The sequence below is a fragment of the Schistocerca americana genome, chromosome 4 (genome assembly GCF_021461395.2).
Source record: "Schistocerca americana isolate TAMUIC-IGC-003095 chromosome 4, iqSchAmer2.1, whole genome shotgun sequence".
Lineage (NCBI taxonomy): Eukaryota > Metazoa > Arthropoda > Insecta > Orthoptera > Acrididae > Schistocerca > Schistocerca americana.
The window spans coordinates 370780710-370800194 of NC_060122.1; the positions used below are offsets into that span (position 1 = coordinate 370780710).

General features: G+C 38.0%; 1 protein-coding gene across 1 annotated transcript in view; it reads left to right on the forward strand.

Moving 5' to 3' along the window:
• The window catches only part of LOC124612254 (conserved oligomeric Golgi complex subunit 6), a 111799-nt gene that overhangs the window by 85121 nt on the left and 7193 nt on the right, over positions 1 to 19485 (forward strand). The window contains exons 8-9 of the mRNA XM_047140336.1: positions 394 to 555; positions 10277 to 10438. Of these exons, the coding sequence (XP_046996292.1) occupies positions 394 to 555; positions 10277 to 10438 (324 nt within the window). The remainder of the gene's footprint in view (positions 1 to 393; positions 556 to 10276; positions 10439 to 19485) is intronic.

Genomic DNA, 19485 nt, shown 5'->3' on the forward strand with positions numbered 1-19485 from the left:
GTTTGAATGCCATGGGTACATTGGACTGCATAATCCAAGGAGACCTGCTACTCCTCTTTACCACACCTACTTTCTCTGGAGTTCTTTCTCTTTTTTGGCTTCCTTTCTTCTTCTGTTTCAACGTATCAGCTGAGAACGTAGAAAGAAGTAAATTTTGCATGTGTTTTATTTTAAAGGTGGAATTCTGTGGTGGTATGTCACAAATATGCAAATTTTGTAAAATTTCAAACATATCAGCATTCCATGTATGTAAACATTTACATGTAAATACTGTAAACTGACTTGGGCAAATTGTTCTGGCAGTGTATGTACCATGTTAGAGGCAGACAAAAAGATGTTAAAATATTGTATGAATTTCTAACAAGACTAATGTGTTGCTTTATGGTATTTTAGATTGTTACATGTGTTGTGGATCCACTCCTTCAGGCTGTGAATGAAAGTGCAGCAAGATTGCCAACATGTGATATGGCAGTTTATCTTCTGAACTGTCTATACCAAATGCAGTCTACACTCTCTCTGTATGAATTCATGGATGAAAAGCTAGAAAAGTTACAGGTGAGTGTTAATGATATAGGATTACTTCTACCATAACATTTAGTCTAGGTAATCCTGAGAACAATTCAAGTGTCCAGTGGCATTGTTATTTCACCCATACTAATATATGGGTCCCAAAGTGCTGTCTGCAGTGATAAAAATATGGGACAGTGGCTTCCTTACTTATAGTGAGGAAGTGATTCCGGATAATATGGCAACTCAAGGGTTGTTGTGCAAATTAAAACTGATATGTATAATTTTCTGCAACTGTGGTCCTCCTACCAACAATTATAGCCTTCAGTGCAGTCAACAGTAGCTCTAATCATCATATGGAAGTTAACACTGATGGCAGCCGTTTTCCTCATCTTGAAATCGTTTCAGGCAAATGCCAGGATGGTTCCTTTGAAAGGGCACGGCCGATTTCCTTCCCAATCCTTCCCTCACCCGAGCTTGCACTCCGTCTCTAATGACCTCGTTGTCGACGGGACGTTAAACACTAACCACCAACCAACCAACCAACCTACCTACCTTACCCCATCTTGAGATTCTTGCAGTTCGCCATTGACATTGTGGCAGGTAAAGAAACCCGATGTCTGTGCAACCTTTTGCATGAAGTGGCTCAAGTATTGGGCATCTGTGATCTGACTGTAATCACATGTGCTGACATCACATGACTTGGCCATCTTCCTGTGCTTGACTGTAATATTAGCAACCAGTACAAAGTGTGACAGTATCTCAGTCACACAACAGACCAAACTACTCCATTTGCTGTGAAAAAGGAGTGCTTACTCCAACACAGCAGCTATAAGTTCTATTGTCAGCTTACGAAACAAAAAGTAAGAGTCTTTAAATCAGAGAAGAACTATAGTGAAAGTTCTTGAAAATATTAATACTATTCACTGCTAGTTTCTGAAAACCAGGTAGAATTTTTATTATTGGAAAGCCAAAATAGATACTAATCTGCTGTCATTGAGAAAAAGTTTCTAAAATATCATTCATTCACTGTGTTCTATATATTTCAAAAAAAGAACCACATTCAAGAATCTAGAATGAGTCAAGGAATTAATTAACAAAAGACAAACAATAATAAACACTTAACTTTTACTCGGCTGAAACAGTGAAATGTCCATATATAACAAATATTATTGTGAGAAAGCAGCTAAATGTAATCTAGTATATTAGAGAGAATGCAAAAGTCTGCTGCTTCCCCAGTTTTATTAAGGAGCTGCTGTGTATCTTCTGTTAATTGCTTACCATTGACTTGTTTGCATTGGTATTTTTCAAATAAAACATTTACCTACATCTGTAACAATAAAGGCCTATTTACAATACACTACAACTTGTTATGCATCTTTATAATGAAAACTTCTGTGAAACTTGAGCTTCTCCATGTATCTAACGTTAAAATAAATTATGGATATGTAGCTGCTTAGTGTTCTGGAAAACCACTCATTTTTCAACATGTGAGCGATAATGTGTGATGTACCTTTGGTAGTGTGTGTTATCTTTCAGCATATACCATCTTTTGGCCGCATGGTTGGTGCAGTCGTGTTCACGGATGGTTTAAGTTACCATGCACAGTGCTCTCTCATTTCCTTTGTACCTTGAATGTGATAGAATATTCACCTATCAAAATGTCGGTAGTTGTCAGTCTTGTTACCAGCTGCATTCCATAAGTTATTTGAACACTGCTACTTGCCATTTAGCTGACAGGAATTTTCAACTCAGGAATCTTAGATACCATGTTCACACAACTATAATAACTTCTTTCCGTGAAGAGGCTCATTGAAATTTTTACTTTCAACATATTCTGACTAATCAAAGTTACAAATTGTTTTATTGATCTCAAGTATATGCTCAAAATAGTTAACACTGAATCCTTTGCAGACTTATGCTGTTTATTGATTGTTCATATTTTGACAGTACAAGGAGGAAAAAAGATGAAATAAGGTTTAGATTAATTTTTATCTGTACTCCTTTTTTTTAATATCGAAACCAGTAGTCAGTGGAACTATGAAGTTTTAATCATCACTACCATGGGTGTCATCATCTTCATTTGTAAGCCAGTTGCCATTTCTTTCTTCCTAGCAAGTGTCCTGTATTATGTCATCTTCTGAGCCATCTGTGGCAATTGGTATGCAGCACCTTCTTGATCACTTCCATTAGAAATTCACTTTAGATTCTCCAGAAGGTAGTAAGGATTAAGTGGCCCAGCATGGGTATTGAGGATTTTTTTTAGGTCACCCCTAGGAGTGAAAGTGTATTCTCTTTGAAGAAGCCAGTCACTATAAAGTTTTTGCAGGTGAACCTTTGAAGGTCTTTCACTTTCCACAACAACTTGAATTAATTGAAACTGTGAGGTCATTTTACAAGATTTCTGTGTTGTTCTTTGATATTAGATCAATAACTTCTGCTGTGAGAAAAATCTTGGTGATAGTTTCTTTTTGGGGAAAAAAATGCCATCACCAAGATTTTCCTTCAGATAAGCAGATAACCTGGTATTCTGTTCCAAACAACCTGCAACCACTCTAGCATCAGGTCATTAACCATCCATCTCTTTTCTGTATAACTAAATCAGCACTAAATATAGGTCATTCAGGCAATTTCTCTTTTGGCAAAGCTTTCCTGTGAAGAGTCTCGCATGAGGGCAGTTTCCTTCCATCTGTCAGCACATTCAGCATTACTGTATTACCAGAACTTCTTATAGAAACACTTTTCCTTTGTAGAGAATTCATTACAAAAGACAGTGTGGGAAATTAGTTAAGTCTGTCTTAGAGAAATAAATAATTCTGTAAATAAGTAATTCTGTTGAATGCTAATTTCTCTAAAATTATGAAGAGTCTGGAAGAAGTGATATAGATTTGTAATTAGAAATGGATTTCTTATCTCCAGTTTTGTAATGAGTGTTAAGATAGCATATTTAAGTCTGTCAATTTGTTTCCTGATTGAAAGGATAGAGTAGTTTTATGGAACTAATGTTTGTTGGCAGTGTATGCAGTGCTATCTGAAGTAAATCTAATACCACCAATTTTGTGTTTTCTGTCATTCCTTACATGCTTATAAATTATCGTCATTTGTGTGATCCACCTATGCAACTAAATATGAGTTTGTTTTTATGTCATATACATTTTGCTTCCTTTCATTTATAAAGCTTCATCAGTGATTGTAATAATTGTTTGTTATATGTATATAATAAACATGTTATGTAATGTTTACACGTATATTTCTGGTTTTTTTCTTTTTCAATGTTCTCCATCTGCATCTCTTATTCTTAGGTAAGAAAGAACTATCTGGATACTTGCACTCCAAATCATGTTCTTTAATATCCATAACTCGGTCCAAGCTGTAGTAGTTTGATTTGATAGTAGATGTTTTCAACTGTGCCCATATTTATTGTGCAGCTCTGTCTTTCAGATGAATTTGTACTAAAAAGACCTACAGTATGCATTGGAAATCACTAGGATGTGATGGATGCTTCTGGCAGTCAGCTGTGCAATTAACCACTTCTTGTTTCATCAACATAATAGCACTCATTTAGAGAGTTGAAAGGGTTGGAGCAAGGGAAGTATGAGGGGGAGAGCCAGAAATACCATAAATTCTTTATAAAAAGCATGTACTTTAATGTTTTCCCAAGCACAACTTGAATCTTCTTCAAAGTTCTCTCCATTATCACTAATGCACTTGTCCAAATGTTCATTCTTGCGTTAAAAGATCTTTTAATTTCATCTCTTTCATACCTGCTAATGCTCTTGTGGCGTTGCATTTTACATCATCATCAGCAGCAGTAGCAGCAAAACACTTTCCTTTAGATTCCCTTTTCATCCTAGGTAACATGAAGAAGTCCGAGGGACAAATAGGGTACATGAATCAAGGTATTCAACTTCGTAGATGCCAAAAATGGATGGAACACTAAGAGCCATATGCATGGGAGTGTTTTTATGATGCTGATACCATTCAGCAGATTTCTACAAAGTAGGACATTTCGGTGCAAAATTTGTGCATAGCCTTTTCATTACCTCCAAATAGAAATTGTTTACTGTCCGTTTTTGAGGGGTGAATTCTGAATGTACAATCCCTGTGATGCCCCCCCCCCCCCTTTTCAAAAAAAAAAGTGAGGGAGAATAACTAAATCAGCACTGCATTTACATTTGATTTTACTAACAAACTGGGGTGTACATCTAGCTCACATCTGCAGTAAATACTGCACCACGGGTTACGCTGAATGACCTAGAGAATCACAGCAGCCATACTTTTATTCGACTCACTGGCTACGAGCATGCAGACTAATTTAGGCAACCAAACACTAGCAAAAGACCCTTCTCAGGATCAAATGACTAAAAAACTGGGATTTTCAGTCATTGTTTGCCAACTAAATATAGAAGGAATTAGCCGAGTTAAGTGATTATTTGTCAAAATTGCTTTTATGTAATGATATTGATGTGGTTTCAAGCCAGGAAATCCATGCATAAAACAAAGATGATCATAAAAGAGGAAAGATATGTGGCTATGAGTTTATTGGTGCAATTTACCACAATTTTTATGGTGTTGCTACCTACATTAGAGCTGACGTTGATTATGCTCACCTGATCTCAGCAAATACAGCTGACAGAATTCATAACATTTCAATAAAGCTTGAAGAGCTTACTATCTGTAATATCTACAGACCACATGATATAGAGTGGCTACCAAATGTTCTACCAATTACTGTCCATCCCTCAATATATGCTGGTAATTTTGACAGCCACCACGAGCAGTGGATGTATGCACGGAACGATGACTATGGTAATGCACTTTTTTTATTTGGGTGAAAATAACAATCTTTACCTAGTTTTTGATGCCAATGAGTTGGATACATTTAGATCAGCTACATGGCAGAGACACTATAGCCCATACCTCTGTTTTGTCTCCCATGATCATAAAGACCAATCAATTCCTACATCAAGAAATGTCCTTTCACACTTCCTACATAGCCAACACAGACCTGTTATTCTCGGTATTGACTTATCCATCACACTGGTTCAGTCAGTGCCATGACCTTGATGGAATTATAGAAAAGCAAACTGGCAGTGTTTCTCGGACCATCTGGAAAATACAGGGTGTATCAAAAAGAATCACCCAATTTTTAAAAAAAAAACATAACTATTATTTTATTTGAGACATGTGCATGAACAGTGTACTGTTGGAAAGAACAAACTCTTTAGTTTTACCTGGTTTCCGCTAGGTAGCATCAGTGTGCATCCACTTTAGTTCTAGTCAGGACAACAAGAAGTGTTTTGTGTTCTACATATTGCACAGTGTTGTTCAGTAATAACTGTTCGGATAACTTTCATACTAGATATGGTGTGGCTCCTCCTACAGGACAGAGCATTAGACGATGGCATGAACAGTCCTGAGAAATAGGTTATTTGTTGTAAAGACAAATCGCTGGGCTGTCCCCGAGTGTGTGACACAGACATCACCATGCAGCTCAACATGCCTCCGATGTCCATGTGGCATGTGTTGCGTTGACGTTTACACACAAAACCATACCAAATTCAGCTACTGCAAGTTCTTCGTGAAGGTGACAAACAATAATATGTGGAGTTCTGTAATTTCATTCCTGACAAGATGGAGGATGACAGTTTTCTTCCATGCTTGGTGTTTAGTGACGAGACAACATTCCATTTAAGTGAAAATGTAAACCATCATAATGTGAGAATATGGAGAGCACGAAACAACCACCCGAAGCTGTACAACATGAGAGGAACTTTCCAAAATTTAATTTGTTTTTGCAGTTTCACGGGAAAAGGTGTACGGTCCATTTCTCTTTGCCGAGAACACTTTTACAGGAAGCACATGTCTTGATATGCTTGAGAACTTTATTTTCCCACTGATTCGAACAACTTCATTTACCAACAGGTCACCAGACCTGACTGTATGTGATTATTTCTTGTGGTGGTTTATAAAAGACTCTGTTTATGTGCCTCCACTACCAACAACAATGAACTGAGACATCTTAAAACAACAGCTGTGGAAGCTGTAACTCGAGACATGCTCGCTGCAGTGTGGGAACAACTTGAATACCGCATTGACATATGCCTTGTGTCTCAAGGGGGGAGCGGGGCGGCATATTGAACACCTATGAAAAGGTATGAAAACAAACTTTTTGAGTTTCCATTTCATCAAAAAACTAAATTCATTGTATATGTTTGTTAGTTTCAGAAATATAGATGTGCTAAATTGGATGATTCTTTCTGATACGCCCTACGTATTTGCTTCATTACACCACAATGAGCTTTTCTTGTATCTTGTAAGACCCACCAATTCCTATATCAAGAAAAGTCTTGTCACACTTCCCACATAACCAACATAGACCTTTTATTCTCAGTATTGACTTTTCCATCCCACTGGTTAAGTCAGTGCCACAACCTAAATGGAATTTTATAAAGACAAACTGGCACAGTTTCTCGGACCACCTGGAAAAATGTATTTGCTTTGTTCCATTGGATCCCCAGAGTTACAGCTGTTTTATTGAAGTTTTTGTTGTATCTGCTAAGAAACATATTCCTCATGGATATAGGAGAGAATACACCTCTGGGTGGGACAAGAGATGTGAACACCTATATGTACAATTTAACAGAAACGGGGGGAAATGTGCCACTACAGATGAACTTTGTCATAATCTTGATAATGAAAGGAAAGTGCGCTGGTCTGAGAGAGTAGAAAACTTGCATTTGAAACGTTCAGTTAGGAAGGCTTGGCCCTTGCTCCAGAAATTGGGTGGCTTCTTATGGTATTTCAACCGGTCATATTCCTAACTATGTAGTAAAAACGTCCAGATTGTCCAGTAATAAACAGCACACCCCCAGGATCGAAAAAGAGCTATCAAATCTAAAAGCTCAGTCTGCAAGAGATTGAAAATTCTCTTTCCCATCCATCCTAAATGAAATAGACATGGTCTTAGCAGAGGCTAAAATTTGTAATGCTCTGGGGTTTAATAATATACATGTAGATGTCAAACACTGACAGACTCACTTATTCTGTTATTTTGATGACAGGAACATTTTCTAAAGAACTGAAAAATACAAAAAGTGTGGTAATCTTAAAATCTAACAAATCACCTGGTCTCCCCCAGAACTTTTGGCAAATTTCCATGCTTAGTTGCTTGTATAAGCTCTTGGGGAGACCTATTGACAATAGAATTAGTTGGTGTATTTTAGAACACATTCTAATATAACGAATGGCATTTAGGCCTCACCAAAGCTCCAACGACCAGGTACTAGCTACGACAGCTTTCATAGAGACTGGTTTCCAGGAAAAATTAAAAACACCTGTGGTTTTATCGACCTCATGGCAGCATATTAAACTGTCTGAAGGGAAGGAATGATTTACAAATCACTGAAGATAATTAAATGCCGAACAACAGCATCTCTTATTAAAAAATGATAAGCAATCGATACTTTCAGGTTTGCTTGGATGAAAATAGCTCAATAAGGAAACTAAATAATGGCCTGCCACTGAACTTAGTTCTCGTTCCTCTCCTGCTCAGCCTTTATATTTCTTATCTTCCAAAAACATCTTCAGTGAATTGTACTACACAGACACTCTCACTCTGGCTCATCAATCAATAGAGCTCGGTCAGTCAGTGAGAACATTAACTCATATTTCAAAAGATGGAGACTGGAGCTCAGTACCAATAAGAGTGAGGGTTGTGCATCTCAGCTTAACAGCAAACAAGCTAACACTGAGCTCAAGGTACAATTTGATGACAACATTCTTTATCACAGATACCCCAAGTATCTTGGCATCACACTCGACCACACTCTACTTTATAAAAAAAATCTGGAAAACACATCACCCGAGATAAAAACTCACAACAACATCATTCAGAGGCTGTGTGGTGCAACCTAGGGGCCTTCAGTGTGGAGACATTTCATACATCGCCTCTTGCACTGGTTTTTCAGCTGCAGAATATTGTGCTTCAGTGTGGCGTAATAGTTATCACACCAGCCTCATCAATACATAGCTCAACAGCACACTGCATGATTACTGGTACAATCAGACTAACTCCTGTCTACTGGCTTCTGCTGCTAAGCAATATCTACATACCACAGTTCCACAGAAACAAGAACCTGCTTAGAGATTTTCGCAATATACAAGAGAATAAGGAACTATCTATTCATCATGACATAACTATCTTATGAAGAAATAGTCTTCATTCAAGGCACCTGCCACTTCTGTATGCTGAACAGTTAGCTACAAGTAACACCAAAGTAAGAGATTTTGGGAACAAGAACTGTCAACACACTGGATATTACCAGCAACAGGAATGGTTCAAGAAATATAACTGTGATACTGTGTGTGTCTAATCTGACAGGAAACTGAGGGTAAAATTAAACATAATTCACACTGGATGTGGTCAGTACTCTGACTCACTCTATAAATGAGGTATTGTGTAGTCTCTTTAGGTTGTGACTGTGGTGCACTGAAACAATCTTATCAGACACACGAGAGAGGAGTGTGTTCTACAATACTGTAAGGGCACTTGGAATGGTGTTATGAATGCCAATGCCACAGCAGTGGAATGGATTAGAAACCTCAACATTAATATTTAGTAGATTTATTTTTGTTTTATGCAGTGACACTCATTACATGTAAATGTACTGCATCCATGTACCATATGAATGCTGCTGCTGCTGCTGCTGCTGATGATGATGATGATGATGACGACGACCTGACAAGTTTATTTTGGAGGATGTGAGCCAGGTGACTTCCATCGACTAATTGTTGTTTATTTTTTGGATTGTACCAATAACGCCATCACTCATTGTGTGTGATGATTCTTTGTAGGAATTAAGATTGTCCTTGAGCGTGTCCTACATTTCATGATGATAGGCTTGAATTTGCTAGTCCCTTTAATCACCAGTGAGAAATCTGGATACAAATATTGCTGCTGCTCTTCAGATCCCCAAATCCCCAGATGCAAAATATGTTGAATTGTGCTCCTGGACAATCCATATAAGCTTTAGAGTTGGTCAGTTGCCCTGCATCAGTCTTCACTGATGAGGTTGCAGACTTTGCCAATGTGTTCCTCAGTTCAAGCTTTTGGAAGGAAAACCATCTCCAGTAGCTGGTCCTCCCTTTTTTAACCGAGAAAACTATTCTTATACTTGATATTTACTAGGAGAATGTTAATTTATGCTGGTCATGTCATAATGACTGTTTCTGCTACATTCTTGCCACATAAAAAAAACTTAAGATGAATGTTGTTCGTGTGAATCACATATGCACTACAGGCGCACATAAAGAACTGCCACGGCAGTCTGATGCAGCACAGCTACAACAACAGTTCCCTAGCAGCACAGCCTGTTACTACAAATATATGATGTGCAGCATTATGATTGTGGTTACTTTTGGCTTCCACCTTATAGTTGTATTTAAATGTAGGCAATTCCTTTTAGTTTCACAAATACAATCTCCAAGCAAATGATTGAACTACACTGGACTCCTGTCCACTTTACAATCGGAAAACTATTCAGAGGAAAACAAGTTCACACATTATGTGTGCTGTCAGATATAAGATTTAATAGGCTATCAATAATTTCACAGAAGCCATATTAAATATTAGGAATGAGTACTTTAAATGACAATAATAAATTCTTTTTTTATGTTCTAAATGTTTTGTTAGCATAGATTTTAGATCTAAGAACTCATCTTTATGATGTGCAGATTCCATGTAGAACCCTTCATTTTTATTTTGCAGGCTCATTCAGATGCTCAGATTGATACTCTCACTTCCGAACAAGCAAGCTGTTTTGTTGCAAATTTGAATCTTGGACCGATATACACCATTCTTCAGGAACAAACCAAGGGCCCATTGTCATCAGTGCCAGGAATGGAACAATCCAGTCTGAAAAATTTTTTGGTATGAGTAAACAACATATTTATTTAGTCAATATTATGAAAAGGATAGACTGCCATTCACCATGTAGCAGAGTTGCTGAGTTGCAGGTAGGCACAACAAAAAGTGTCAAACAAGTAAGGTTTTGGCCAAAAAGGCCTTCATCGTAATTAGACAACACACACGTGTGCACACAACTCACACACTTAACAATAGTCTCTTGCTGCTTAGGCTAGACTGCTCGCAATCTGTCCTTTTCATAATATTTCATTATTCTAACCTGGATTTTCCATTGTTATATTTATTTAGTCATTTAAAGTTAAGGCAATTTTCTGCATTTGTGTTATGTTAATGAATGAATTTCTGAACATAATAAGTAAAAGCTGTGTGGATTAATAGAAAACAGTAGTCATGTTGTTTCATTTAATTAACAACATGACTACAACAATTTCACTGTTACCAGTCACCAGCACTAAATGGTGACTGGTAACAGTGAAATTGTTGTTTCATTTAATGTCAGTAACAGTCACGGTAAAGCCTAACCTAAAAATGTTCGCATTTAAATTTAATGTTGTTAATTGTTAAGTAATATTCTATCTTGAATGTTTACATTAAGATTGACAAAGCAACTGTGATACTACAGCAACTTTGACAGGAACAGTTATCACGATTACATGTACTGAAACAGCTGCAGACCCTCCTAAGCATATAATGCACCATCGTTACTATTAAATTACCACAATCAGTAAACTGTTGTCTAGAAATTCATTCTTTCACTGGACAAAGTAAATGAATTGTTAACTGTTATTAAGTAAGTTAAAGTATGATGACACTCAAACCACCATAGCTGCTACATCTATTTCATCATTAGCTTCTTCTTCTTCTTCTACTACTACACCCCTACTACTACTACTACTACTACTACTACTCAGTCCAGTCACATTCATGTGACCACCATGTATGTTAGACGTCACATGCAATAACCACTCGTGGGCAGCACTAGCAGTGGAGGCACTTGTATTGAAGTTCAGTGAGTGAACAGACCAACGAAAGTTACTGCGGAATTACAAGCATACGTCTCACATCAAGTTCCCCCTAAAATTTTCTAACAAAGTTTTTAATCTGTCTCCCTTGGGGGGGGGGGGCGCGCGTGCCAGTGTATACCTGTCCTTTATTCCCCCTAAGGTAAGTCATTCTGCTCCTGGGATTGGAATGACTCCTTACCCTCTCCCTTTAAACCCACATCCTTTAGTCTTTCCCTCCCCTTCCCTCTTTCCTGATGAAGCAACCGTTGGTTGCGAAAGCTTGAATTTTGTGTGTATGTTTGTGTCTATCAACACGCCAGCACTTTAGTTTGGTAAGTCACATCATCTTTGTTTTTAGATATATTTTTCCCACGTGGAATGTTTCCCTCTATTATATATATATATATATTTGGTTTCACAGGTTTTACTCCCATAAATGTCAGGCCCTTCCCTGACTTAGTTTTGGCCAATTGTGTCTTAATTACATAATTAAAGTCTCATTTGCACATGCGGCACCTTCTAATTATACAACAATAGTCATTTTGCAGTATAACCTAACCAACTAGCAACAGTCTCATTCAGGTGAACAATCATGTGGCACTTTTATATTAAATCAGAAATCATTGTTAACTGTCCTACTACACTGTCCATCTTCTCATTCACAGCAACACATCATCTCACCATTACATTATTACGGTTCAGACTAACAGGGGTTCCACACTTGGAATATAGGCTTTGACTGTCTTTCATATTCAAGTTAATCTGCGCATGCATATGGTTTCATATTAAGTTACACACATTACTGCACAAGTGCATTGTGGGTATTTTGACTGACATGGCTTCCACGCTCGAAATCCTGAACAGACTGACTTAAAATGGCTTCAGTCCCAGTGCTTGTATAGCTTTGCAAAAATGGCTACTAAAGTTTCACATTGTTAAATATGTAATTTCAATAATTTACAAAATTAGAATTTTACATCTCAAATTAATTGAATGGTGCAGAAAAATTGGTTTTGGTCTGAACTTTGTTACAATAAGAGTTCCGACTGAAATAAGCCTTCTTGATGAAGAAATGCAAGAACACCTAAATAAACAATACCATAAATAAAAGTGTTAATTACCCAGAAACTGATTAAGTGCTGATGTTCCTACCATGTTTTGCAAATTAGCTACAAGAATACTTTAAGGATTCCTGCAGTTTATTTTCCTAACATTATCAGTAATATATTAATTACTTCTGTTTACAAGTCAACAATGTGACTGGAATAGGAAATAATTACTATTAGTTAATTGAACAGAGCTTCCAAAAAAACTAGTCACGTGAAAGGGTTCAAGTTAATTAGGAAATTATTCTGACTAACATAATTTTGCAAAGTTGGGCCTGGTCTTATACTCAGAATTACAGAATGACAGCTTTATCTTATGGCACATCTCTCACTAACACTAATGACACTAACACTAAAAAAAATGTAAGGAACCAAATAACAAAACAAAATGGGAATAGTTCCCAGCTTACTTTGCTACAAGTAAATGAATGAGTGGCATAGCCCGGCTTTACGTGTCTTAAAGAAGAAACCAAGTATATTGAAAATTACCCACGTCTTGGTAACCTAGAACACAGAATATTGCTTTCTGATTAGTCTTTCATTCTCACCGCATGACGAAAAGAAAATGCAAATAGCTGTAATTTGATGTGAAAATGCTGTCAGTCTCTAATTAACTAGTAATTCAGACTTTCATGTGTGAGGCACGAATCTGTATAAAGTAGTTTATGAATAAGACAAGCGGAGGCATAAACTTAATTAATACAGTCTGAATAATTAATTGTGTTGTGCACATTTAAGACCTTTGATGGAAGGGAATGTAGTGTTGGACAGTAGTAGACAGTTTTTCAAATAACTTCCGGGAATTCAGCCAGGTAACACTTTCAGCGACCGCCGATATTTCGGCGGCAGAACACCCCGTCATTTTCAAGGCAAACTGCAACGGACAGGCGGCGTACATCCAAATTTAAAACCTCGGTTCTTGGACTGAAGCAGGAAAGATAACACACACACTGAACACTAGTGCCACCAAAGATGACCAAAGTCAGAGCTATCAATAGTGAGACTATGAATTCGTATGTGAGGTAGCATTGACTCTGTCCCTCTGTTTTTTGACAAGGGAGAGAGCCGGATTCCAAACAGAATTTAAACAGAAACCTCCATCCCTGCTAACGAGGTTGCTCACTAATTTAATCTCAACTGCCTCCCTAATAACACTGTCCCAATAGCTGGACATTCATGCCAATATCTCGATGTTATTATATAACATGGGGTGACCTGTATCCAAGCAATGTTCGGCAATAGCAGATCTACTTGGCTGCTGTAATCTCGTGTGCTGTTTATGCTCAGTACGCTGCAACTACAAGGAATACAATATACACCCGCTTACGCAGTCCAAGATCATCCTTAACGGAACTCAAAAGTGCTCTAATTTTAGATGGAGGTCGGAAAACACATTTCACATTTTATTTCGACCGATCTTGTCGGACGTGTTTCCTACATAAGGCAAAAAGGCAGTAGACTTAGGTGTTGTCTCAGAATTATCATCAATCACCCGATGTACAGTCGGTTGATAGCGCAACGCACGTTTAATCTGTCTATCACTATAACCATTTTGACGAAATGATTGATTGATTTCTTTATTAATCCACGTAACAATTTACATTGTGTGGATTTCGTCAGCAACATCATATACAATAAAATATACCTACAATTTATACACATAATATTAATATTTACACACATTTTTAAGGTATCTTACATTAGTTTTATATCCTAATGTAATTTTCTTATAGTACTGAACAATTCTGGATTTCATATTATAATTTTTCCTTGTGCATTACAATGCAAGCTTAATTACATTACGCGTTTTAGTTCAGATAGTCCATTACTGTGTAATAACTTTTATTGAATAAAAATTTTTTAGTTTTGTTTTGAACCTTCCAATTGTGTCAATATCTTTTATATTTTGTGGTAATTTATTATATAATTTAACGGCATTGTACAATAAGCTCTGCTGAGTTTTAAATTTTTTTTCCTCTCTAAGTGCAGATTGTATTGGTTTCTAGTTTCATAACTGCGTACTGAAGAATTTTTAGCATAGCAGTCAATATTTTTTTTACATGCATAATACTTTGAAAAATGTATTCACAGGGGAGAGTTAGGATTTCCAGCTTTTGGAAATGTTCAAGGCAGTGAGCCCTACTGCCGCTCTTGGTTGTTATACGAATTGCTCTTTTCTGTAATTTGAAAACTATTTGAATATTTTTACAGTTGACTCCCCAAAATATTATTCCATAGGTAATGACAGAGTGGATATAAGAAAAATATACATATCTGACACATGTAGTATCACACACTGCAGTCAGAATTCTAAGAGCATAGCATGCAGTAGCGACTCTGTTATTAAGTATTATAATATGTTCTTCCCACTTTAACTGACCGTCAACATGCATACCAAGAAATTTTGTGTAGTCTACACATTCTATAGTTTCATCATTTAACTTAAAGTTGTTATAGTGTGGTTTTTTGCAGACATAGAAGTTAACAGCATTTGTTTTTTTTTTTTTTTTTTTTTTTTTAATTTAGTGTTAGTTTATTATTGGATGCCCACTCACGTACACTGTTTAGTGTTTGTTCGGCATTTTCTTTCAGTGCATCTGGTGATTTGTCTCTGATTAGAACATTTGAGTCATCTGCAAACAATATTGTTTGTCCATGCTTGATGCTCTGAGGGAAGTCATTTATGTAAATGAGGAATAGTATTGGGACAAGGACACTACCCTGTGGGACACCTATATTTACGTAATTTGTGTCTGAAGTATACTTTACAATATAGTTTGAGCAACTTGAAATATGTGAGATTTCAGTTATCTGTCTTCTATTTTTTAGATATAACTGGAACCACTTTTTCACAAGTCCCCTTATTCCCAGTTCATCTAACTTATTTAACAATATGTTGTGGTCTACTGTATCAAACGCCTTAGTTAGATCAAGAAATATACCCGTTGTGTAGTTTCCTTTATCTAATGCTTCTAGAATGTGTATTGTGAGGTGTGCTGTTGCTGATTCTGTGCTTTTCCCTGATCTAAATCCAAACTGGTCAACAGACAGTAAGTTGTATTTATTTAAATAATTCATTAGCCTATCTTTCATAATAGTTTCTAATATTTTTGCGAAGCATGAGAGTAGAGAAATTGGCCTATAATTTTAAACTTCAAGATGGGACAGCTCAGCTGGCAAAGTCTCAACGTCAGAAATGACATGTGCCCTGTGTACCAAGGTACAAAGTACCCCTTCACGCTGAGCCGGATGGTGACAACTATTAGCCTGTAAGTACAGGTCGGTGTGAGTACGTTTCCTGTAGACTGCATGTCCCAATGATCCATCATCTTTCCTCCTAACCAACACGTCAAGAAAGGGAAGGCAACCATCCTCTTCCACCTCCATCGTGAAACGAATGTTCGGGTGGATCGAGTTCAGATGTTCTAGAAAGACATTCAAATTCTCCCTACCAAACAACGAAGGTATTGTCAACGTAGTTAAAGAAAGAAGCGGGTTTCAAAGGCGCCGACTCCAATGCACGCTCCTCAAAGTCTTCCATTAACAAATTTGCGATCACAGGAGGCAACGAACTACCCATCGCAACTCCATCTGTCTGCTCGTAATAGTGGCCATTAAATAAAAAGTAAGTGGATGTCAACACATGCCGAAAGAGATTAGTTAATTCAGCACCAAACCTGGCCTCAATTAACCACAACGAATCAGACAGAGGAACACGAGTGAATATAGAGACCACATCGAAACTCACTAAAATATTAGTCATTCAACCACAGTCCCCCCCAAATGACATAAAAAATCAGCTGACTTCCTGATATGATGTTCACACCGACCTACTTGTGGACTCAACAGAGAAGCAAGATGCTTGGCTACATGATATGTCAGAGCGCCGATGATACTCACTATAGGACGGAAAGGAACCCCTCCCTTGTGAACCTTCGGAAGGCAGTATAACCTAGGGGGAACAGCACTATAGGTGTCCTGCGACAAACCGCTTTACTTCAGGAGTCCACAAGTAGGTCGGTGTGAACATCATATGAGGAACTCGGCTGATTTTTTTACGTCGTTTGGGGGGACTGCGGTTGAATGACTCAGATATTTTAGTGAGTTTTGATGTGGTCTCTCTCTTCACTCATGTTCCTCTGTCTGATTCGTTGCGGTTAATTGAGGCCAGATTTGGTGCTGAATTAACTAATCGCTTTCAGCACGTGTTGACATCCACTTACTTTTTATTTAATGACCAGTATTACGAGCAGACAGATGGAGTTGCGATGGGTAGTCCATTATCTCCTGTGATCACAAATTTGTTTATGGAAGACTTCGAAGAGCGTGCATTGGAGTCAGCACCTTTGAAACCCGCTTGTTTCTTTTGATACGTTGACGATACCTTTGTTGTTTGGCCTCATGGTAGGGAGAACTTGAATGTCTTTCTAGAACATCTGAACTCGATCCACCCGAACATTCGTTTTACGATGGAGGTGGAAGAGGATGGTTGCCTTCCCTTTCTTGACGTGTCGGTTAGGAGGAAGGATGATGGATTATTGGGACATGCAGTCTACAGGAAACGTACTCACACCGACCTGTACTTACAGGCTGATAGTTGTCACCATCCGGCTCAGCGTGAAGTGGTACTTCGTACCTTGGTACACAGGGCACATGTCGTTTCTGACGTTGAGACTTTGCCAGCTGAGCTGTCCCATCTTGAAGTTACATTTCGTCAAAATGGTTATAGTGATAGGCAGATTGAATGTGCATTGCGCTATCGACCAACTGTACATCGGGTGATTGATGATAATTCTGAGCCAACACCTAAATCTACTGCCTTTTTGCCTTACGTGGGAAACACGTCCAACAAGATCGGTCGTATTTTACCGAAATACAATGTGAAATGTGTTTTCCGACCTCCATCTAAATTTAGAGCACTTTTGAGTTCGTTAAGGATGATCTTGGACTGCGTAAGCGGGTGTATATCATATTCCTTGTAGCTGCGGCCTAGCATATATTGGTAGAACTATCAGGACCGTGGAGGACCGATGTACTGAGCATAAACGGCACACACGATTACAGCAGCCAAGTAGATCTGCTATTGCCAAACATTGCTTGGATACTGGTCACCCCATGTTATTATAAAACACCGAGATATTGGCATGAATGTCCAGCTATTGCTACAGTGTTATTAGGGAGGCAGTTGAGATTAAATTAGCAAGCAACCTCATGAGCAGATATGGAGGTTTCTGTTTAAATTCTGTTAGGAATCCGGCTCTCTCCCTTGTCAAAAAACAGAGGGACAGAGTCAATGCTACCTCACCTGCGAATTCATAGTCTCACTATCGATAGCTCTGACTTTGGTCATCTTTGGTGGCACTAGTGTTCAGTGTGTGTGTTATCTTTCCTGCTTCAATCAGAGAACCGAGGTTTTAAATTTGCACGTACACCGCCTGTCCATTGCAGTTTGCCTTGAAAATGGCGGGGTGTTCTCCAGGCTAAATATCGGCAGTCGCTGAAAGTGTTACCTGGCTGAATTCCCAGAAGTGATTTGAAAGTTGTATACACCAGGAGAAACTCGGGTCTCAGTAGTAGGTAGTGATGCAAGAAGACCTGTGCCATCTACTAAAAAAGAAATTAATAGACAATGGAAATATGTTTCACTCACCAGCACTGGAAATGTTGTGAAGACAGATACTGGATTCATAAAAGATCTTCATTTCTTCCAGACAAGTGCACCAACAGTTACAAAGTTACTTGTCAAAGACACACACTTGGAATATTACAGACATGACACAACATGACGTGGACACATGGCCAACATGAAATTGTTACACAACCAAAACCTGGTGTTGTCTAGATCAGATTGTTGTTGGCATCATGTTATGAATACCTGCATTCTTAGTGTTTGATGAACTTATACAAGGTGTTTAGAACTTGTCAAAATGATATGCAGAGACACTAGGTGCTGTGCTTGTGAGTAACTGTTTTCAGAGTGATCCCAAATGAATAAAGCCAATATGAATACTACATGTGAGTCTATTATAGATAAATTACATTAAGATTAAAGTTGTCATAGTTATGAAATAAAAGAACAGCCTCACATAAAACTCGTGAGAATTCTAAATGAATTTTAAGTAAAATAATAATAATTTGTATTAATATTAATGGATAACTGCCTGAGACTCCATTTTATCAATGAGCTACCCGTTTTTCCATCTAGCACTGTGCTGTGGTGGTGAGGTGCGAGGATTTCAGTGTGTACCAGAACTATAGCCACATACTCTCCCTGTCCAGAGATTTCTGGGACGTATTTCATTCCTGGTGCACAAGTGACATCAGCGCGACATCAGCGCAGAACTACCACAATAGCTTGAACTAACAACTAATGTAAAACAACTGTTGTGCATGCATCCAGTCAGTTGGGAGCAGGGGGTGTTAAGCAGTCGATGTGTGGCTGTAACGTGTCACTTGTTGTCACAAAACGGAATGGAGCAACAAAGTGAACATTTCTCAATCAAGGGTTCAGGCATTCATCAGAATGCTTTGAAGAAAAGAAAAGTGTGTGCAAAGTTGTCACGCACCTTGACTCCTGAACAGAAACAGTGATGCACGGATGCCTGCCATTACTTAATTGAAATGTAAAACATGGGCAGTTCCTTTTTAGAAAAAAATAATTTCTGGTTATGAGACTTCCTGTTAACTGTATGGGTGCAGAAGTGGTAGCCTGGTCCGAATGGTCGAAGATAGACATCAGAAGGAAGTGGTTTCGAAATGAAAGAATGAAATTAACTGAATTTTGGTTATATTCTGAAAGTACGAGTTACAGATGGGCTCACATGTGGTGGGAGTAGAGGATGACAGCCAATCTGGGTGGTCAAGTAAAATAGAGGGAATAATAAGTGTAGGAAGAGGTGGTCCATGTTCAAGTTAGCTGGTGACCGTTTCTGAAGAACAG